Source organism: Lycium barbarum, chromosome 11 (genome assembly GCF_019175385.1).
Source record: "Lycium barbarum isolate Lr01 chromosome 11, ASM1917538v2, whole genome shotgun sequence".
NCBI lineage: Eukaryota > Viridiplantae > Streptophyta > Magnoliopsida > Solanales > Solanaceae > Lycium > Lycium barbarum.
The window spans coordinates 13,232,182-13,251,649 of NC_083347.1; the positions used below are offsets into that span (position 1 = coordinate 13,232,182).

Below are 19,468 nucleotides of genomic sequence, written 5' to 3' on the forward strand. Positions count from 1 at the left end.
ACTGTAGTTAATAACATGAAGTCGAGAGACTTAAGCAAGGGTTTAAGAAAAGTAAAAGAACTTAAAAGTTGAATAGCAGTAGTAATAATAAATACTTTGAATAAATCTACCCCTCTCTCTCTCTCTTTTCTAAAAGCAGTGCTTCCTTCGTATTTTTTAAATTTCGTGTCCAATTAAATTAAGACACGGAGGGTATTAAATTGTTTCAGACGGCCGTCTCTGATTTTATTCTACTTATGCTGTTTGGGAGGGGTGATTTGAAAAAAATACTATATTCTTTTCCCAGACTTTTTCTATTTTCATTTTATTAGAAAATAGTATATCTTAACCCCGTGAAAACTTTTCCTAGATACAAATTTTAACAATTTGAAGTGTTGAAAACATGTAGTTGAGAGACTCAAGGAGGGTTTTAAGAAAAGTAAAATAACCTTCCTTCAAAGAGAAGAACTAAAAAGTTGAATAGAATAGTAGCACTAGTAGAGATAATATTAATGCTTTTGAATAAATCTCCCTCTCTCTCTCTCTCTTTTTAAAAGCAGTGCTTCCCTTCACCTTCAGATCTCCCTCTATTAGTATTATTATTTCTTTTTTAAAAACCAAAACTCATCCTACTCTGTACCCCAAAAAAAAAAAAAAAAAAAAAGGAAATCATCTGTGTAAAAAATGGGGGCATACAGAGCTGAAGATGATTATGATTACTTGTTCAAAGTAGTGCTAATTGGTGATTCAGGTGTTGGTAAATCTAACCTACTTTCGAGATTTAGTCGTAATGAGTTTAGCCTTGAGTCTAAGTCCACTATTGGTGTTGAGTTTGCTACGCGTAGTATCCATGTTGAGGATAAAGTTGTTAAAGCTCAGATTTGGGATACTGCTGGTCAGGAACGGTAATATATTCAATGTTTTTTTTTTTTTTTTTCCTTTCTCGTTTATGTAGAGTTATATATGTTGGCTAATTGATTTGACATTTTCATTTGAGTAAGTTTGAGATCTGGAATGATGATGTACTGTGTGTGTTTCGACGTTTTTCTCCTCATTTTGTATACGTTGAGTTTGTGGAGGAACTTTGAGATCTAGAATGATGATGTACTGTGCATTTCAATGTTTGATTATCATTTTCTGTAAAGTTAGATCCGAGTTTTTATTTTATTTTTTATAACTGTTATGTCCAGGCTAGCTTTTTGCACAACTTGGCGAATTTGATGCGATGTTTGTTTAGTGCAAGTGTAAGATTGTAAATGTAGGAACTAGGAATGATAATTATTTACTTAAAAGTATTGATAGAGGCAGATCCAGTAGTTTAGTTAGTTACTATGTGATAACTTAGTATGAACTTGTGTATTTTGAATTCTAAGTACATATATATAGAGGTCGAGTCGAAGGCAGATGGATGCGAAAAGACCGGCTGCTCCATACTTGTGGCTGCTATTGTTATCGGTGAGCTTGATTTTGTGCAGTTCTCGAATTGGCTTTTGGTAACTACATTCAGTACGAAGGACAAGTTGCTTTTTGTAAGCTAATCAGAATTAATGGAGGCTTAAGCTGATAATGAATGGTTTGAGCACCAAAGGTGTGGTCAATGAAGCGGATCGCCAACCATGAGATCCCAGGTTCAATTTCCAACGGAGACATAAAACACTAGGTGGTATCTTCCCATCTATCCAAGCCTTGGTGGATATAGTTACCTGGTACATGTGCTGGTGGGAGGTAGTAGGTACCCTGTGGAATTACTCGAGGTGCGCGCAAGCTGGCCTGTATACCACAGTTATATTAAAAAAGAAAATGGTTGATCTGGTGATAGAGCACCTCTACCACCAGCTCATAGGTCAGAGCCATGTGGAGGGTAAGTAGGAATATTGTTGATCTTCTCAGGGTGGGGATAAAAAAACTAGTTGGCTTTTGTAAGGTATCATCAGACTGCTATTACAGTGTGTGCTGCAAATTGGTGTCCTCTTGAGATTCTTTGCCAATCTCTCTACTCAATTTCAGCATACTTTAGGTAATGTAGAGATTTTGAAACTTTTGTCTTCGATGTAAGGAAGGTTCGAGGCACCAAGAGTTGAAGAACAACTCCCGTCCTACTCCAATGGTGGTCAGTCTCCAAAAGCAGTTAGACTGATTATTCTGAATCTAATAACGAATTTTGCTTCCCGAAATACTTCATTAGGCTAACAATGACTCTAGAATTGTTTCCCCCCATTGTTCATCCAATTTGAAGTCTGAAATGCGATATGCTCATGTTCTTGTGATGATGAATTTAATCTATTAGGAGATTGCCTTCTTATGCCTAATTCTCTTAGTATTGTTTTTCCTCCTCAAGCCCAGGGTGTTTTTGTTCCGGCTCTGTTATATGAGCTGTCATGTGTATGTTATGAAGACCTACTCCTTATGTTTGTTTTTGGCCTCTGGTTTGTTTGGAGAATCTGGTGTAAGCAACGTTAATAATTTATGAGTAATCCAAGTTACATTGGGATGCTCTAAGTCGGTTGTATGTGACATGTTAGTTTGCTGGTGAGATACCGCCTCTTCTTATTTCTCAGCCATCTGTTTGTTTCTAGTCTCTTATGTCTATAGAAGTCTACGTTTTGAACTAAGTTGATAGGAGATGTAAGTCTAATTTTTTTCAGAAATAGATGTCGTGCTTTGATTGGTTTATCTATGGACTTCTATTGTGTCTAGTAGATCCATATATATAGTGCAGTAATCTTCTTCATGTGGTACAGTTTTAGTTACCTGTATGGAAATGTTATGAGTTGATGTATCATATCATAATCAATAATCTCAACTGATGTGCTCTTTCTTTAAGATATCGAGCAATCACGAGTGCTTACTATCGAGGAGCTGTTGGTGCATTGCTGGTTTATGACGTCACTCGTCATGTGACTTTCGAGAATGTGGAGAGATGGTTGAAGGAGCTCAGAGATCATACTGACTCAAACATTGTCATAATGCTTGTGGGAAATAAGTCAGATTTGCGTCACTTACGGGCTGTTTCCACTGAGGATGCCAAGGCATTTGCTGAGAAGGAGAGTACTTTTTTCATGGAGACATCTGCTCTGGAGTCCTTGAATGTGGAAAACGCCTTCACAGAGGTGCTCACACAAATACACCGTGTTGTGAGCAAGAAAGCTCTGGAAGCAGGAGATGACCCAGCAGCATTGCCTAAGGGGCAGTCTATTAATATTGGAAACAAGGACGATGTTTCAGCAGTAAAGAAAGTCGGGTGCTGTTCTTCTTAAAACAAGGACTGATCTAGATGTTGGAAGATATATTCTTCCTTTTGAGTTCAAATTTTCATGTGGCAGTGGTACTTCTCCCTTTTCTGTACAAGGAATTAACCACATGAATTCTTAGCCGTGAGAGCTCTAGTTGGTGCTCAAGTCGGATTTGAGCTGCAGTTCTTACACGAGTTCCTCAGCATTCTTTATCCCAGTTTCTATATTTTTGTTATAGCTTAGTGTATGATGGTAGTATAGCTTCTTATGAATCTCTTGGATAGGGTGTATTTGATTGCAAAGATTGAACTGAGACATGTTTGAGCAGATATTGTCCCGCCTAGTACTACAACAGTTTCACTGGACATTTCTTTATCAAGTCAGTCATTTGTTTCTCTTAATGATATTATTTTCCGTCAATCAATCTACATCTATCAAGAATTATTAGACTACCTAGGTAAGCATCGACTTAGGTGCAGACACAAATTTGAGATTTGGTCGGATATGGGTCCAAGAGATCAGAATCGACCTGAGTAACCAAATGAAAGAAGGTCAAGGATCAATCCAAGAGTAGGGCATTTATCCATCTTGAGCTTCGCAAGTCGAGGAAGGGAAATATGAACATGGATACAGGACATGACACTAGGAACCTCTCTGCGTGCATATACCTAATAAGAACACAGTTCTTACATGTACACCACACAACTTCAAAAATATTAACTGACAATCTATCATTAGTTGGCATAAGAAATAAGTGTAAACCCCATGATTACATTAGCTGGCAAAGGACCACTAAACGGATCCAACCTGTAGGAACCTTGCCATAATCTCAATCAAGGTGTTGCTCCCTTCACTAGCATTACCACTAAAATTAGAAGCTAACCTAAATGCAAATCCACAAAACAATATGATACACAAAGTTGCTGAAGAATAAACCCCTAAAACAAGAGTAGCATCTTTATGCCTCCTCACGTTGCTCTCCTTAACCCTTCTATCAATTTGTTTTTCTTTGGTAAGTATCCTTAACCCTTCTATCAGTAATAGGATTCTCAAAATTGCCAAGCAGCAGCAGATACACTCTTTATTATAGTAGGAATACGAATAGAACAAGTAAAATCAAATCCATTTTAGCAGCACTGGGTAAGTAAGTAGCAAGTTATTGCGGCCACCTAATGCGCTGGACCAGGGTTAACCAAATAATTCATCTAGTGGAGAAGGCAGGAGGCAACGGGTACTTTGATGGACAAAAGTGGTCAGACTGGGAGGGTAGAATGTAGAAGCAACCACAACGGACAGTACTTAAATGGGATTATTACGATAGGTAAAACTCCATGAACCCCTTGGGAGATTCCCGAGGAGAAAGCACAATGAATCACATCTAACAAATTGGAGATACCTGAGCCCTTAATAACAATTCTTATTACTGAAAGCCACAAATAAAATTGTCATCAATACTGCATCAGTGGCTAGGTACAAATATTGTCCAAAACATGAAACTCAGTTACAATATGATATGCTTTATTCATAGACCAAAGGCTGCAAACCATGGATACTCATTTGGTTAGTAGTATTCTAATGGCTTTGACGTGTCAAACTTACATGTCCTGAACATCATCCTTTTGATAGAGTTGCTTTAAGTTTCCTTCCAGAAACTACTGCATTTTTCCAGCAAAAAGTCAATTAGATGCTAAAATAGTACAAATAAGTTGAGAAAAACAGAAATCAACTCGTTAAGTTGCTCAACTGTAGAGGGGTCTTACAATTATATGTTAGCACAACACTAGCAGATGATCAACCAGCTTTTACTTTATCTTGAGTGCCTTCTGCATGACCAATGCTAAACATGCTACTTAACCCTCGTGTCTTGGCATGTTTCTCCAGTTCACTAATTCTGTTCTTGAGGAACTCAATCTCTCTACTCAGCTCTTCATCTCGCTGCTTCATTGCCTATGAAACAAACAAATTATGTATTAGTTTTACATGGAAACAGAACACGGGTTGCCGCAACAATAACATCATTTCCTTATATCATCTTTTAGTAATAGATCTCCTCAATCTAAGACATAAGAATTTATCCGTGCTTATGAACAATCACAACCATAACATGCTTTAGCTTATTTCTGACTTCAATGCTTATTGTTTCTGACTAGGTGCAGTGTGGTGAAAATCTCAAACGAGTGATTGCTGCAATTACGACAGCAAAATAAGCCATTAACTCAAAAACCAATAATGCATCATCATAAAGATATTCACCTAAATTTGTTACCTGTTCAAAAAAAAAAAAAAAAAAAAAAAAAAAGATATTCACCTTAACCTGATCATATTAATGCAGAGAGCAATACAATTAACTATGTGCTCAATCTTTTGACTTCATTTTCCAGGAGTTCTTTTTTTCTTGATCAGCATTTTTTTGTGTGTTCCATGGAGATGATTCTACTTTTTTTTCCTAAGGGAAATAGGGTGCAGAGAGGAGGGACTGGGCAAATATTTCAGCACAAGAAAATCATTGTTATGAATGTCAAGATGCACCTCTAATTCCTGCTTCCGAACTTCCTCCTTTCTAGCTTCAGACCTGGAACTTCTTTGCACCTCAAAGATAACAGCCACTCCAGCGACCTGATTAAACAGATAACAAAAGCATAGATTGAGGGTGTTCTGCCTTGCTGAAAAAATAAGAGAAGACTTGACAATGTAATTCATAGACATCTCTATGCTATACTTGTCCAAATAATTGATGTGTTATGCGCAGAAAGAGAGAATATCAGGTTAAGAAGAGCATCTACAATATTCTGCTGCAGATCAATTATATCAGCATTGCACTTTCAGTCCTGTTTCCAGTGAGGGTAGGCCAATCAGAGTTCAGATAGCAAATGTGTGTAGCGAACAAAAAGGAGAAGGAATAATGAAGATGATGCCACAACAGCTTTTCATCATGTTAGGTACTCTCAACTTAACAAGCCATCCCTAAGCAGTTGAAATTGGATGCAAAATTTTTTGTTGTCCACTGTACTTGGGGGCCATTTGATATTCCTACTAGACACATTTGATAACAGAAACGTAAGATCATCTAATACCACTTTAAATGCATTCAAACTTTTAGCATTATCACCGGAAATATAAGTCTCTAATCATTAGATATCAGATAAGAGTATTCATATTCAAAAGGCAGAATACTAATATGCTTACAAATCCTTCTATTATTAAGTTCGGCTGGTACCATTTCGACGTGTTTCAATTCTTTCGAACAAGAGAGGTTTGATGCTTTTGAATCATTGTATTAATTCTACTTCCTACCCGCGAAGCTTTTTTAAACATCTCCTTTTGCTTGATCGAAGGAGATCGGTGAGGTGAATATTTTGAGGCTGGGTTTGGTGGCTGGGGTAATTAGGATGGAGGAAGAGAGTGGAGAAGTTGTTTTTCTCCCCTGTGAATTGGGGTGTTGGCGTCAGACAGTATATGAAGGGGCTCCGGCTGTGTTTGTTGGTGGAATTGTGGTGAGTGTATGGAGATGGTAGATGAAGGTCGCTGAGTATGGCGTCACCGAAGTAAGTGGCCTGAGGAGGAGTTTTTACATGGAGAGTGGACTAAAGTAGAAGTTGTTGGTTGGTGTTTTCAGTGATTTCCTGAATGGAAGAACTTGTGGCTAATTTTCTTGGAGGGTCCCTAGGGAAATAGAGTAACAGGTGATTCTGGTCAAATGTTAGAGAGGAAAAGATTCTGCTTTAGCTTTGGCCTGTACAAGAAGACCTGATTGAAGTTAGTATGTTGCAGAAAATTTTGACAGTCACCATACAGTCATTATCTCTTCAGTTTAGTACCGGAGTTTTTAAGTTGAAAAGATGCCTAGCTTCTGTATTTCAGCTCCAAACGGCTACTTTTTGAAATTTACCTCCCTTTTCTTCCCTTTAATTTTTGTGATTCCTCTTGCGTTTTTTGGCTGTTTGTGAATCAGAGATGGTGGTGTGTGAAGGTGGTAGACTGGTTGGGGTAGTGGCAGGGAGGGGGGGGGGGGGGGGGGGGGAGAAGGAGAAGGGGAAGGGTGGGAGGGAGGGAGAGAAAAAAGATTAAGAAAAAAGGTTTTGGCATCTCACACGCGCTCAGAATTTTGGTTTCTCATATACACTGTGATGTAAGCAATATGTGTTTAACATGCACATTTTGAACATAGGTCAAGGTGTTCAACATATTCCTTAGATGAATTTTTTTTCGGCAAGTTTGAGGAGCAGTCGATGTATGCAGCCTAATTGAATTAGACACATAAAGTCAACATCTTTGACATTTTAGTGCACATAAGGAAGACAACTAGGCAGTACAGCAAATTAATATTTGTGATTCAGATTATTTAGTGATATCAATTTCAGACAGACTTCAGTATTCAGATTTCATTGTTAGAAACTAGCTGCTTGGTTGGTAACAAACCCCTATTCTGAAGCATAAGATGCCATGCCTTCTCGTTGCACCTAGAATATTGGACTAAGTTTGGGGTAAATAATATTCTGGCTATGGTCTGCTATGAACATATGAAATTAGAATTTGAGCTCCATCACAAGTGGAATAGGACTAAACAAGCGAGTTCTCATCAATAAACAAATCAGCATTCCCAAAATATCACCATGATTATAAATAACCATAATCCCAAATGAGAATAAATTTCTATATGAAATATTTGCGTAACATAACAAATTAAGGACCTAGAGACAACATTACCGAGAACACAAAGAGTTCACCTAGAAGATCAGCAGCAGCTTGAACAGCCTTATCTTCATTTAACGGGCGAATTGCAACATCAGTTGCATGGCCATATATACGTCTTTGCAATTTAGTTGACAATCTATGGTTTGCCTGCGGAAAAAGAAGAAAAAAATGGGAAATCAAAATATACGCGTTGTCCCATATACACTTCTTTTCCAATGTCCAAGAGAAGGAATTATCAACTAAGATCACACATTCAGAAAGATAATGCAACTGTAATGTTAGCCCTACAAGAATGAATAACCTTTGCCACTTATCTCCTCAGTTGCGGACCCAGAATTTAAGGATCTTGGGTGCAACTAAAAGATAACTACATTTAATATTGTTATTACCAAATCTGAAATGCTGACCAACAGGTTCGAACACAGGTCCCCTTCCACCCAAGCCTTTAAGTTACACCGGGAAATCAAAGCACCTAGCGGTCTTATTGGTTTCCAGGGTGCTTTTTTAACATTTATACCCAAATTTCATATATTTCTTATATAATTATACCTAGTCTACGTCGGATTTAACGGGTGCTGGAGCACCTCGAAAAAGCACATAGGTCCGCCCCTGTATCTCCTTATCTCCCAATTTGTAAGCCATAACTTAATTCGACGTGTTCAATTTCCAATAGAATCATAAAATTCTCACTTGCTTACTTTAATAGTCAAACATGATTAAAAAAGGTATTCATTTGCGTCTTAGTTTCTCTAATCAACTAAATACGCTTTGAATCTCTTTGATTTTTGCTACTACTTTTTAGCATCAAAATGCTAATTCTTTTAAATCATTCCACACCATTAGGTAATTCCATCCTAGTGTCAACTATTTCATCTACCTATAAGATTGATCTTCAAATTCAAGCACTGAGCTCAGCCATTTGGAATCTTGTTAAATGTAATTTTACATTTCACATTTTATTTCTGAAAAAAACCACCTTTTCTTGACAATTCCAGCTCTTCATATACCATAAAAAAAAAAAAAAAAAAAGGCATATTTCTTTCATATCAATCAAAAATTACCATTGGGTACAAGTCGTACAACAGGTAGGTAAGCATTTACCCACAAGAAAAGTGAATAATTGGAGTGTTACCTGGGCAATGTTTATAATAGATTGACGAAACTTGGGGTGGAAGCCAGCTTCTTTCTTTATGCGATTGCCAATGGGTTTGCAAAAAGCTTTAAGGGCAAGTGTCCCTAACTTAAATACTGGTAGTATCATCTCATCGATCGAATCCTTCCCTAAAATACTAAAAAAAAGAGCACTGATATTTTTGGAAAGTATTGAAGAAAACACAAAAGGGTTTTGATGATAGAGTGTAGCCTGTAGATCAGGGAGAGCCTGCAAGGAAATGAAGCGAAATGATAGAGAGAGATATCATATAGGAGTAATTAATTAACTAACTAAAATGTACTTTTTCTCACATTTAAGCTTTTAATATATAGTAATATCTGTCTCTCTCCCTTACGTTCCGTTGTTTGTCTGATTTTGATTTGACACGACAACAACAACTACAACAGAAGAAAAAAATATTTTTTATCTTAAGCAGGGACGGATCTACCTTAGTGTGTGAGGGGTGTCACGTGACACTGCTTCGTCGGAAAATTTTACTAAATTCGTATATATAATTACAGCTATGATATACTCGCTCTGTTTCAATTTGTTTTAACGGATTTCCTTTTTAGTCCGTGCCAAAATGAATTACCTCTTTCCTAATTTGGAAATAAATTCAGTTTATGAATGATTTACGGCCACATAAATTTTCAAGTCTTATTTTGAACCACAAGTTTCAAAAGTTTTCCCTCTTTTTAAAATGTCGTGTCTAGTCAAATGGGTTTATATATATTGAAACGGAGGAAGTAGGAGTAATTAATTACCTAACTAAAATGTACTTTTTCTCACATTTAAGCTTTTAATATATAGTAATATCTTACGCTCTCCCTTACGTTTCTTCTCAAATTGTTTGTCTGATTTTGATTTGGCACGACAAAAAACAACCACAACAGAAGAAAAAAAATATTTTTTATCTTAAGCCACATAAAAAGAAAGTATAAGACAAACAAATTAAAACAGTGTGATTTTTGGACTCAAGTCTTATGGTTATTTATTGTTTATAAAATAAAATACACTAACATTTATATACTTGCTCGTGAAAACGAAAAAAGCGTGTGAAAATATAATATAATTAAATAATAAAAAATACTTTTAAATGAATTAGATTATCACACGTCATTGCCTTATTGGTGGTACTTTAGATCTTTGGAGAGAGAGGTGCTTGGTGAAAAAGAAATCTGCGGATAACTTGTTTAAAGCAAGATTCTTTAGTTCTTTTTCTTTTCTGTTGATGCGAAAGTGTGATTATTGGATTTAATAAATTAAAAAAAAAAAAAAAGTCTCTGTTGAGATTTTCTCTGCCTCCCTCTTATTGTAGGAATATGATCTGCCTAAACTATATTCTCCTTAGACTCTACTTGTGAAACTTCACGATAACTCTTTGTTGTTGCCGTCTCTATTGAGATTTTGTTTGTAGTCAAACGATTGAAGTTTACTTGGGTCGTGTTGTCACCCAAACTATATAAGTTACAAAGCAGAAACACCCAAAAGATAGCATTGTTTGTTTTTATTCTAAGATACCGTAGACTTTTTTAGTGTTCTAAGGAATCAAAATTCTTCAAAATTAATGGAATGAAAATATCTGTCTTTATTTTTACACAAATAGATGTCTTTTTATTTTTTGTTAGATCAATTTTGCATTTACATTTTAAGTTCCCTTGCATTTGAATATTAACTTCTTACATGAAAATAAGAGTTCCTTTTAGATTTGGTTACTGTAAGATCTTTCAATACACGTATCCCTGAGGTAACTTTCTTCTTATAGATAAATGATGAGTGATGAATAGGGCAAGGGTACCAGTACCACAAGATGTCCAAAAACTTCAGTTTAAATTCTCGTTGAAACTATGCCTATACAATTATTGTAGAAGAGCTCTCGCAACAATTGTCATTGTTTGTAAGAAAACTAAACCAGATGTTTACGGTTCGAGCCTCAAGTATATAGCCGTCTTTAGCAGGGAACGCTTTACCCTCCAAAATGAGTACCAAATACCAGGCGAGAAACAAAAAAAACTTACAGCAGACGGGGAAGGAACAAAGGATCATTTCCAAGGAAAAGAGCAGAATTACTTTCAGCAAGATTACTTGTATCATGTATCTAACGAAATTAAGTGGGGAAGAGAAAGAAACCCTGAAAACAAACAAATTCATATCCACTGTAATACAGATACTGAAAGTACAATCAGAATACACCAATTTATGGCAGTTACAACTTACACAATACAACACGTCGAGTAAAACATAAAATACACTGAATTTCATCTAAACCTTCTTACTTTCTGAGAGAGTAGAGGTAGACAAAAGCAAAAGAAAATTAGAAGGCAAGAAATGAAAGAAACAATTTGATCGAGCTTTGATCCTTGAACGGCTTCCTTTAACACCAGCAAGTCAATATTTGGTTACCGGAGTTACTGCAGACAAAAGGAGCAACATGGTCATAATCCAACTTCCATCACTACAATAACCACTGCAACACACCCGGTGATATAGTCTAGGTGTGCGCAAGCTGGTCCGACACAACTATTATTCAAAAAAAAAAAAAACTGAACTGACCAAAAAGAGAACCAAAAAAGATAGCAGGAAGCAGCACAACTGCAATAGTTGGAACTACCAGTACAACCATCATTCATAAAACTTTCAGCTTATTCAGACGCAGCTTTCCTTCTTTGACATAAAAAGAAAATCTTATTTTCTACATTTATTGCTGGTCAAGGACAGGCAACGATAAAACCTCAGATTAGTAATTCTAGACTTCTACTCATGGCATGGCAACTCAAAAGTATTTTTCACTTAAGGGATAACATGCATGAGTAATAGCTGCACTTAGACAAACAGCATGGGTATGGTATGGATGAACGCTTGAACACTAAGCAGATACGATTTCCATCGCGGGGGTTGGTACGACTCAATGCACAATCGAGTAAAGTCTGTGAAACGCAATACAAACCCCTTTTCTACCTGAGGGTGTATGACCAGCAGTAGAGTTTACCTCATAGGTGGCAAACACTCATTTTTGTTAGTCACAGTTGATGTTTCTTTGAGAAGATCATCCAGTGTATCATCCAAACTGATATCTGATATTGCAAGTTTGGCCAGATCGCGGCCCCTTTTTGGCTGGGACATCCAACTTAGATGAAGTCTCTTCTGATAACAGAGTTGGTGTTCCTGCTCAGGTCACGGGGTAAGGACGAATAGACTGATCAATTACATTTGTGGACTCAAAACTCAAAAATTTCAATCTCGGTGACTGAATTGAGAGGTCTATCGGAAACAGCCTCCCTACCCGTCAAAAGGTCCGTAAGGTCTGCGTACACTCTACCCTCCCCAGGCCCCACCTGGTGGGATTATACTGGGTATGTTGTTGTTGGTGACTGAATATGTTGTTGTTGGTGACTGAATCGAGAAGAATGTCAAGCTCTGCTTCCACAGCTGCTGCCTTAAATGCAGACATTTCTTAGCAGCAGAACTCGTGTTGAATTCTGAAGCACACATTAGTATATCATTTTTTCCAGCTCCCGTAGATTGCCCAGCCTCATCCTTAAAAGAACTTGAAAGGTTAGAGGACTCATCAGCTAAAGTTGGATGTCTGCTACCTGCTGGTTGTGGTATCCAGATGCGAGAATTCACAATGTTGATGTCTGTTTGTGTTGATATCATAGACACTCGTGGAGGTTAATGAATTGGAGTCTTTTTTCTGAAGCTAGACCGCGTTCATGTTTCTCTTCGGCTTCTGCTTGCGACTCCTCGGTGTACTGCCAGTGATGCACATGAAGTACATGTATTAGATTATATTACTGAACAAGAGAGTATAAAGACATCCTACAGGAATTCATGAAATAAAAATTTAAACACAAATATTGATCATTCTGAACTATAATGTATATAATTGATCTTGCAAGAAGACCAAAGAAGGTCCATAATATCCCGAACTATAGTACACTCCACATGTGATGTAAATCCCTCTTTTTTTGGATTTATGAGGGACAACCTGGAGTCACAAACATCAAGAAGGTCTCATACTAAACATAACAGCCAAAATTTAAGTGTCCTAATGAAATGAGGAATTTAGGTAATGTTGCTTCAATTTAAAATGATAGTTTAGAAAGGTATCCTGTGACGTCAGAACATTCTAATCAACCGAGAAGGTACTATAGCTGACATCCCAAAGTTACTTTACATGGTAAAGAGGAAGTTGTTTAGAATTTAAAGCTTCACAAAATTAAAATAAATAGCTCGAAAGTCATAGAAGGATTGTTGTTAGTTAAAACCCCCAACTCTACTAGATTATTAATTTGGATTTTCAAACCTCCACAAGATAATAAAGTGGCTGGACAGTCGAGGATGGAACATCATAGTTGAAACTCCGCTAGTTCAGTAAATTTGACTTTCAGGCACTTCAGAAGCAGAATTTCTTTTCTCACTATCCTCACCAAATAATGGATCATACATCCCTAACTATACATGCTGTATAAAATCATTTTATGCTAGTTTAGCACATTGAATCAGTAACATAACAAATTTTATGGAGTAGCTGGAGAGGAAACCACCTATCTTATTAGATAGTTCATCTGCATCATGTAGTGCAGTTTTATGCTTTTAGGTGCAATATTGTACGACAGCTATGGGCAGAAGGTCTAAAATTCATTTTAAGCTCAAAGATCATTATGCAGGCCTTTTCTTATAAACATGCATTGCCACGTCTCAATTAAATGAGATGCCCCATGTTTCCAGCAGGACCAGCACATAACCCCATTAACCAACATTAAATTTTAGGAGATATATCATAGAAGCAAATCATAGATAACAGTACATACTAGTTCGAAAGGAAGTAGATCTGGTTCAATGACCAATAGACTTGCTCTTTCAAGCTGCTCCGAAAAGCATGCAGATCAAGCGAAAGAAAGGATTCCTGCAATTACAAGAGTGGAATAGTTATCAATGAGATTGACCACCACATGGTACCCTAGTCTAGATGCGACACGATATTAACTGAATGACAAATCAGCCAAGGCCTAACAAAAAAAAAAACCGGTGTTCAGCAGGATTAGCAATGAACAAATGCTATTGTTTCCTAGACAAAATGGATCAGACGTGCCATTGTGCTATCAACACAAGCAGTAGTTCACTTCAATAAACATCTTATCATTTACCAGAAGAAAGAATAAACATCTGATGTCAAGTAATATGAAATCATCAGGAATAGCTAGTGAGCAAGCATCTTTTCCTTCTAGACACTCTTTTTTACCAACAAAAGTAATTGCAAACTAAAACCACAAGCGAGTGCTAGCATTTATAAGCAAAACTACCACAAGAGATATTAGCAATTCTAATAATGATAGTGCTGACAATTTGATAATTGAAACATCTTTTCCTTCCAGACACTCTTTTTTACCAACAAAAATAACTTTGAGGTCTACATACCTTAAGAAAAAGAAAGGAATGTCCCAACACAGTATTGCTAGAGTTTCACTTATAAATACTTGTTAGCTTCATCTCCTTCAGTAAGACCTGCAATACACTATGCAAGCTTTCATTCTGAGCATGCGACGAGGACCCAGCTAGAAATTCATGCACTACTCCGTCAATGTTGATCCAGCTACATCCTGGCTGCTTTACTACTCCTTTTTCCTTCATAGACAACCTCAGCCGTGAAATAGCACTCCAGTTATGATCAACGGCATATGTATTCGACAGCAACACATAGCCAGCAGAATTGTTAGGGTCCACCTCAACAAGAATGGAGGAAATAACTTGGGCCAATTCAAATCTGTTATGTAGCATGCATCCACCAAGTAAAGCTCCCCATACAAAATTATTGGGTTTAAAAGGCATTGAGGTAGCAACTTGTAGTGCTTCCTCAACATAACCTACTCGAGCAAGGAGATCAATATAGCTAGCATAATGTTCCAATTTGGGAGCAATTTCAAAACATTGGCTCATTTCCTTGAATATTTGACGGCCTTTTGCTGTCAACCCTGAGTGACTGCAAGCACATAGCAAACTAAGGAATGTCCCGGCATTTGGACGCAAATTGAGCTCTAGCATTTGTGAGAAAAGTTTTAACGCGTCATTACCTTTACCATTTATTGCGAGACCCATAATCATAGCATTGAACGAAACAACATCTTTTACAACCAATTGGTCAAAAACATCTCTTGCTCTCTCTAAACTACCGCATTTAGAGTACATATCTATCAAAGCAGTTGCAAGATTTGCATTTGAAAGTAAAAAGCTTTTTTGCCTACTACCTTTCATGTACTCATGAACCCACAAACCAAGATCCAAATCACCGACTTGAGTACAAGCTGAGAGAACATTAACCATTGTCACATGATTAGGGCAACAACAATCAAGCTCCATCATTAACCGGAATAAACATAAACCATCCAAAGCACAGCCGTTCTGAACGTACGCGCCTATCATAGCATTCCAAGAAAGCACACTTCTCTTCCCATCACTAGAAATCTGTTCAAATATTTCCCTACTCTTATCAACATTTCCCAACTTTCCATATAAGTAAACAAGAACAGTACTAACCGAATCACATCCAGAACATCCATAATCACATAAATTCGCGATCCATTTCTCGATATATGATATATCAAGTTTTGAACATGCAGATAAAACACTAACCATAGTATCATTTTGAGGTATCAAACTCTTCTTTACCATAGATAAAAACAAACTCAAAGCTTCCTCAGACAAACCCAACCTAGCATACCCTGAAATCAAACAAGTCCAACAAACAACATCTCTCTCAGGCATTTCATCAAACACCTTACGCGCATAACCCAATTCTTTCAAACCCCTTGCATAAACACTTAACAACCCATTACAAACAAATGGGTCATCACAAAATCCCAATTTCACAACAAGGGTATGAACCTGTTTTACATAACCTGAATTTCTTGAATTCGAACAAGCTTTAAAAAGAAAAGAAAAGGTTAATTCATTAGGGAAAAGTGATAAAAATCTCAACTTGTTAAATACCAAGAATGCATGAGTGAAGTTTCCCTCTTCACTTAGAACTCTAATGACAGCGTTTAAGGGGAAAATATTTGGTGTTTTTAAGTGATCAAGTATATGAAGGGAAATGTTTGAAGGGTAGTGACCAATAAGACGAGTGGCAATGAGGTTGTCTTGGTGAGCATTAATAAGGAAAACACGAGCATGGATTTGTTTAAGGTGATTATGGCAAATGCGGCCTTTTAAGAGGTTGCAGAGATTCTGCATGTTTTGTTATGTGGTTAGTCTAGCTCTCACTGTTAATGAGCTAATAATGTGCTATTGGGGACATTTAAGGAACAAGACAAAATGGGGACAATGCTAGCAAAACCCATATATATGCCTTCATTTTCATATAAATAAATGTCTTTTTTTTCTTTTTTTCTTATTGAGTTAAAATGATCACAAACATTAACTGAAGTAACAGTTATTCTCTTTTTCCTTAACTGTTATTTTTCCGCGAGTTTTACATCTCAATTATCAATTATTTTCTTTTTCTATCTGAACTATCACCATCTATGTATTAAAACACACCTCAACTATAAGTTTTTTCCTTTTTCTACCCCAACTATCACCGTTTATTCAAGTAGAAAAAGAAAATAATTGATAGTTACGGTGTGTTTTAATACATATATGGCGAGGAAAAATACTGGAGTGTGAAACTCGCGAAAAAGTGGTAAATTTTTTACCACTATTTCTTTTTTTATTAGATCAATTTTGTCATTTGCATTTTAAATTTCCTTGCATTTGAGTATTATTTTTTTTTTTTTACTTAGATGTGTTTCTTCTTGTAAATGAGTAACGAATATGACAAGGTACCAACATATCACAAGATGTGTTAAGGTCCCTAATTCTGGATCGAGTCGCTGGACGACTAACTGGAAAGTCAGGCCCAACACGCAGGTCTAAGCCCTTGTCCTTGTTCCTTGACTTGCCTATGATTGCTGAATTTTGCAATTCATTCAGGGAATTGCAGACCTGGGAACTTGTTTGAGAAAGTTTCAACTCTTTGTAACTTGATAAAATTCAATCTATTTTATTAATAACGTCAACTCTCTTAAATAGAGGGTTACAGCAACAAGAGTCCTAACCAACTTAGAATAGCAAAAGTCCTATAAAACTGAAATAACAAGAATCCTAATCCACGCAGGGAAGTTTTATTTGACTAACAAAATAATTCAGAAAACATTAATCATTATCTGTCCTATTAATTCTCTCGTCTGGAATATTGTTTCCCCACAAACGCATCAATAACATTACTCCCTTCCTGGAGAAAAATCTTGTCCTCAAGCTTGAAGTCTGGAAAGGCAGATTTGAAATGATGCACTGTCTCCCAAGTGGAGTCCTCAATAGATAGGCCGCACCACTGATGAGTCGTGAAATTACGCGATATTCGATGCTAATTCCTTAAGTTTTTGTGACTCTTTAAGCACTTTTGTTGTTACTTTATGTGTATTTTTGTTGTTTTGTAGGAAAAGATGCCCGGAGAGCATAAAAGAGAAAAATGGATCAAAATGGAACAAAATAGAGCAAAACAAGCCAAGATAGCTGAAATGAACCAGAGCACCACCTGCGAATCGCAGGTACTGCTTGCGAGTCGCAGGTGGTGCAGCATCTGTTGACAGAGAATTGCCAAATAAAATAAGACAATGATGCAACACATGCGACACCACATGCGACTCGCATGTGGAACCCGCAAGTCGCATCCTGTGTCGCAGATGCTGCACCTCGGCTGATTTATGAGATATTGGTGCTCTATCCAGTTCTATGTGATTTAGAAGTGATCGGAAGAAACCAAGTGAAAAGAAAGTCAAAAAGAGGCCAAACTGGACGTTTTTGCAAAACTGTCAAAACTGGACAGTTTTGCAAAAACGGGACAGATTTGCAAAACTGAAACTTTGGGGCTTATTTTGTCATTGTTTGGACTTGAAAAAATTGGGAAACATAAAAGGAAGACTTGGGGGGAAAACAGAGGATCTTTGGCCATTTTGCAAGCTTGGAGGCTAGGGTTTCACCTACACCATTGGAGGAGAAGATTGGAAGCACTTCAATGAGATATTTCTTAATCCTTTCTTCAATTCCTTGTTTTGTATTGAATATTTAAGTGTGTAGTATTTCATTTCTGTACTTGAACTTTTTTTATGGAAGTATACATTGTTAAAGTTTGGATTGAAACTCTTGTTGTGCTTATGTATTGAGTGATTTTTATTGCTATTGAAGTGGGTTATTTTTTCTTTAATTAATCTCGTTTTTGAATATTTCCAAAGGGATTAGCTAACCCTAGGACTCACCCATTTACTTAGATTGAGCTTGGAAGAGGAAATCTAGGTTGAGAAAGATTAGTTAATAAGGATTTGGGTCATTAAACCCATCTAATAACTTGAGCTCGGAAGAGGATAGTTACTTGAGGTTAAATTGATTGTGCCTAATATCACACTCTAAGGCTTGGAAAAGCTTAGAGTGAAATTCATTGATTTGGTTGGAAGACTTTCAATGAGATTTTAGAAATCATTATCTATTAACATAAACCCGTTCTTAGTTGTGAAATCGTGAAATACATTGGATCGTTACTTGAGTGTAATCTCCTATTATCCATGTTTGTGGCCATTGATCATTTTACTTGCTTTCTAGGTTAGTTTATATTTCCGCATTAGTTATAATCTTAATTTTTTCCAAAAACTAAAATATTATCCATTGTTTGGCTTTAACTTAGTTGGTGAAAGTTCCTTACTTTCTTAATCGCCTAGCATATTGTTCCATGTGGGATCGACCCCGACTCATAGTTGGGTAAAATATATTGCATACGACCGTATACACTTTCTCTTTGAGGAGTGGATTTGGACGTTATCAACCACTGAACCAGAATTTCCCAATTACCACGATTCAGAAGCGATCGGAGCACAGAGCATGGGGTGGGAACAACACGTCCTTCTTGAACTGGTGGAAGAGTAGGTAGAGTTGCAGGTGCCTGTCACGACCCGACTAGGGGCCGTGACGAGTACCCGATACTTGTACCGAGCACCCCTTATCTATCGTTTTACCTTTACTTCTCAGCGGGCCGTAGGAACTGTGCCATATATATTTTTTTTCTTAACATTAACATTAACATTAGCAGCATCATTATGAACATAGACTAGTAAACTTCGTTATCACTTTATACAACAACATTAAAATGCCAACACACCATATATCTAACTGTACTTGACTGACTGGGCATATCTGTCTACGAGCCTCTAGACATAGTACACTTATACATAGAAAGGGCCGGGTACTGCCGTGCCCGAATATACATACACAAAATAGTACCGCGGAAGTGAGGCTCCGGAACAACTGGAGCACTGTAGAGTACCGCTGGTAGAGCTCCTAAGGATCAAGTCCACCTGTCTGCTGACCTGCGCGGCAC

General features: G+C 37.0%; 3 protein-coding genes across 5 annotated transcripts; 1 reads left to right on the plus strand and 2 right to left on the minus strand.

Moving 5' to 3' along the window:
- Positions 1-393: 393 nt before the first annotated feature.
- On the plus strand, positions 394-3,577 carry LOC132616688 (ras-related protein RABA1f). The gene is made up of 2 exons (XM_060331264.1): positions 394-884; positions 2,804-3,577. The coding sequence occupies exons 1-2, from the start codon at positions 664-666 to the stop codon at positions 3,234-3,236; spliced, it is 654 nt and encodes a 217-aa protein (XP_060187247.1). The 5' UTR covers positions 394-663; the 3' UTR covers positions 3,237-3,577.
- Positions 3,578-4,609: 1,032 nt separating this feature from the next.
- On the minus strand, positions 4,610-9,364 carry LOC132616689 (OPA3-like protein). Of its 2 annotated transcripts, none has more exons than XM_060331266.1 (5): positions 9,040-9,364; positions 7,920-8,054; positions 5,742-5,828; positions 4,973-5,159; positions 4,610-4,864 (listed from the first exon to the last, which is right to left on the minus strand). In XM_060331266.1, the coding sequence occupies exons 1-4, from the start codon at positions 9,166-9,168 to the stop codon at positions 5,004-5,006; spliced, it is 507 nt and encodes a 168-aa protein (XP_060187249.1). In that variant the 5' UTR covers positions 9,169-9,364; the 3' UTR covers positions 4,610-4,864; positions 4,973-5,003. The 2 variants fall into 2 exon arrangements, with proteins under 2 accessions (XP_060187249.1, XP_060187248.1); XM_060331265.1 differs by having other exon boundaries at positions 4,610-4,867; positions 9,040-9,363.
- A 1,828-nt stretch (positions 9,365-11,192) lies between these two features.
- LOC132618539 (pentatricopeptide repeat-containing protein At1g08070, chloroplastic-like) lies at positions 11,193-16,646 on the minus strand. Of its 2 annotated transcripts, XM_060333575.1 has the most exons (5): positions 14,482-16,646; positions 13,875-13,969; positions 12,344-12,812; positions 12,050-12,225; positions 11,193-11,471 (listed from the first exon to the last, which is right to left on the minus strand). In XM_060333575.1, exon 1 carries the CDS (start codon positions 16,291-16,293, stop codon positions 14,527-14,529), a length of 1,767 nt encoding a protein of 588 aa, XP_060189558.1. In that variant the 5' UTR covers positions 16,294-16,646; the 3' UTR covers positions 11,193-11,471; positions 12,050-12,225; positions 12,344-12,812; positions 13,875-13,969; positions 14,482-14,526. The 2 variants fall into 2 exon arrangements, with proteins under 2 accessions (XP_060189558.1, XP_060189557.1); XM_060333574.1 differs by having other exon boundaries at positions 12,050-12,812.
- Between the last annotated feature and the right edge of the window lie 2,822 nt (positions 16,647-19,468).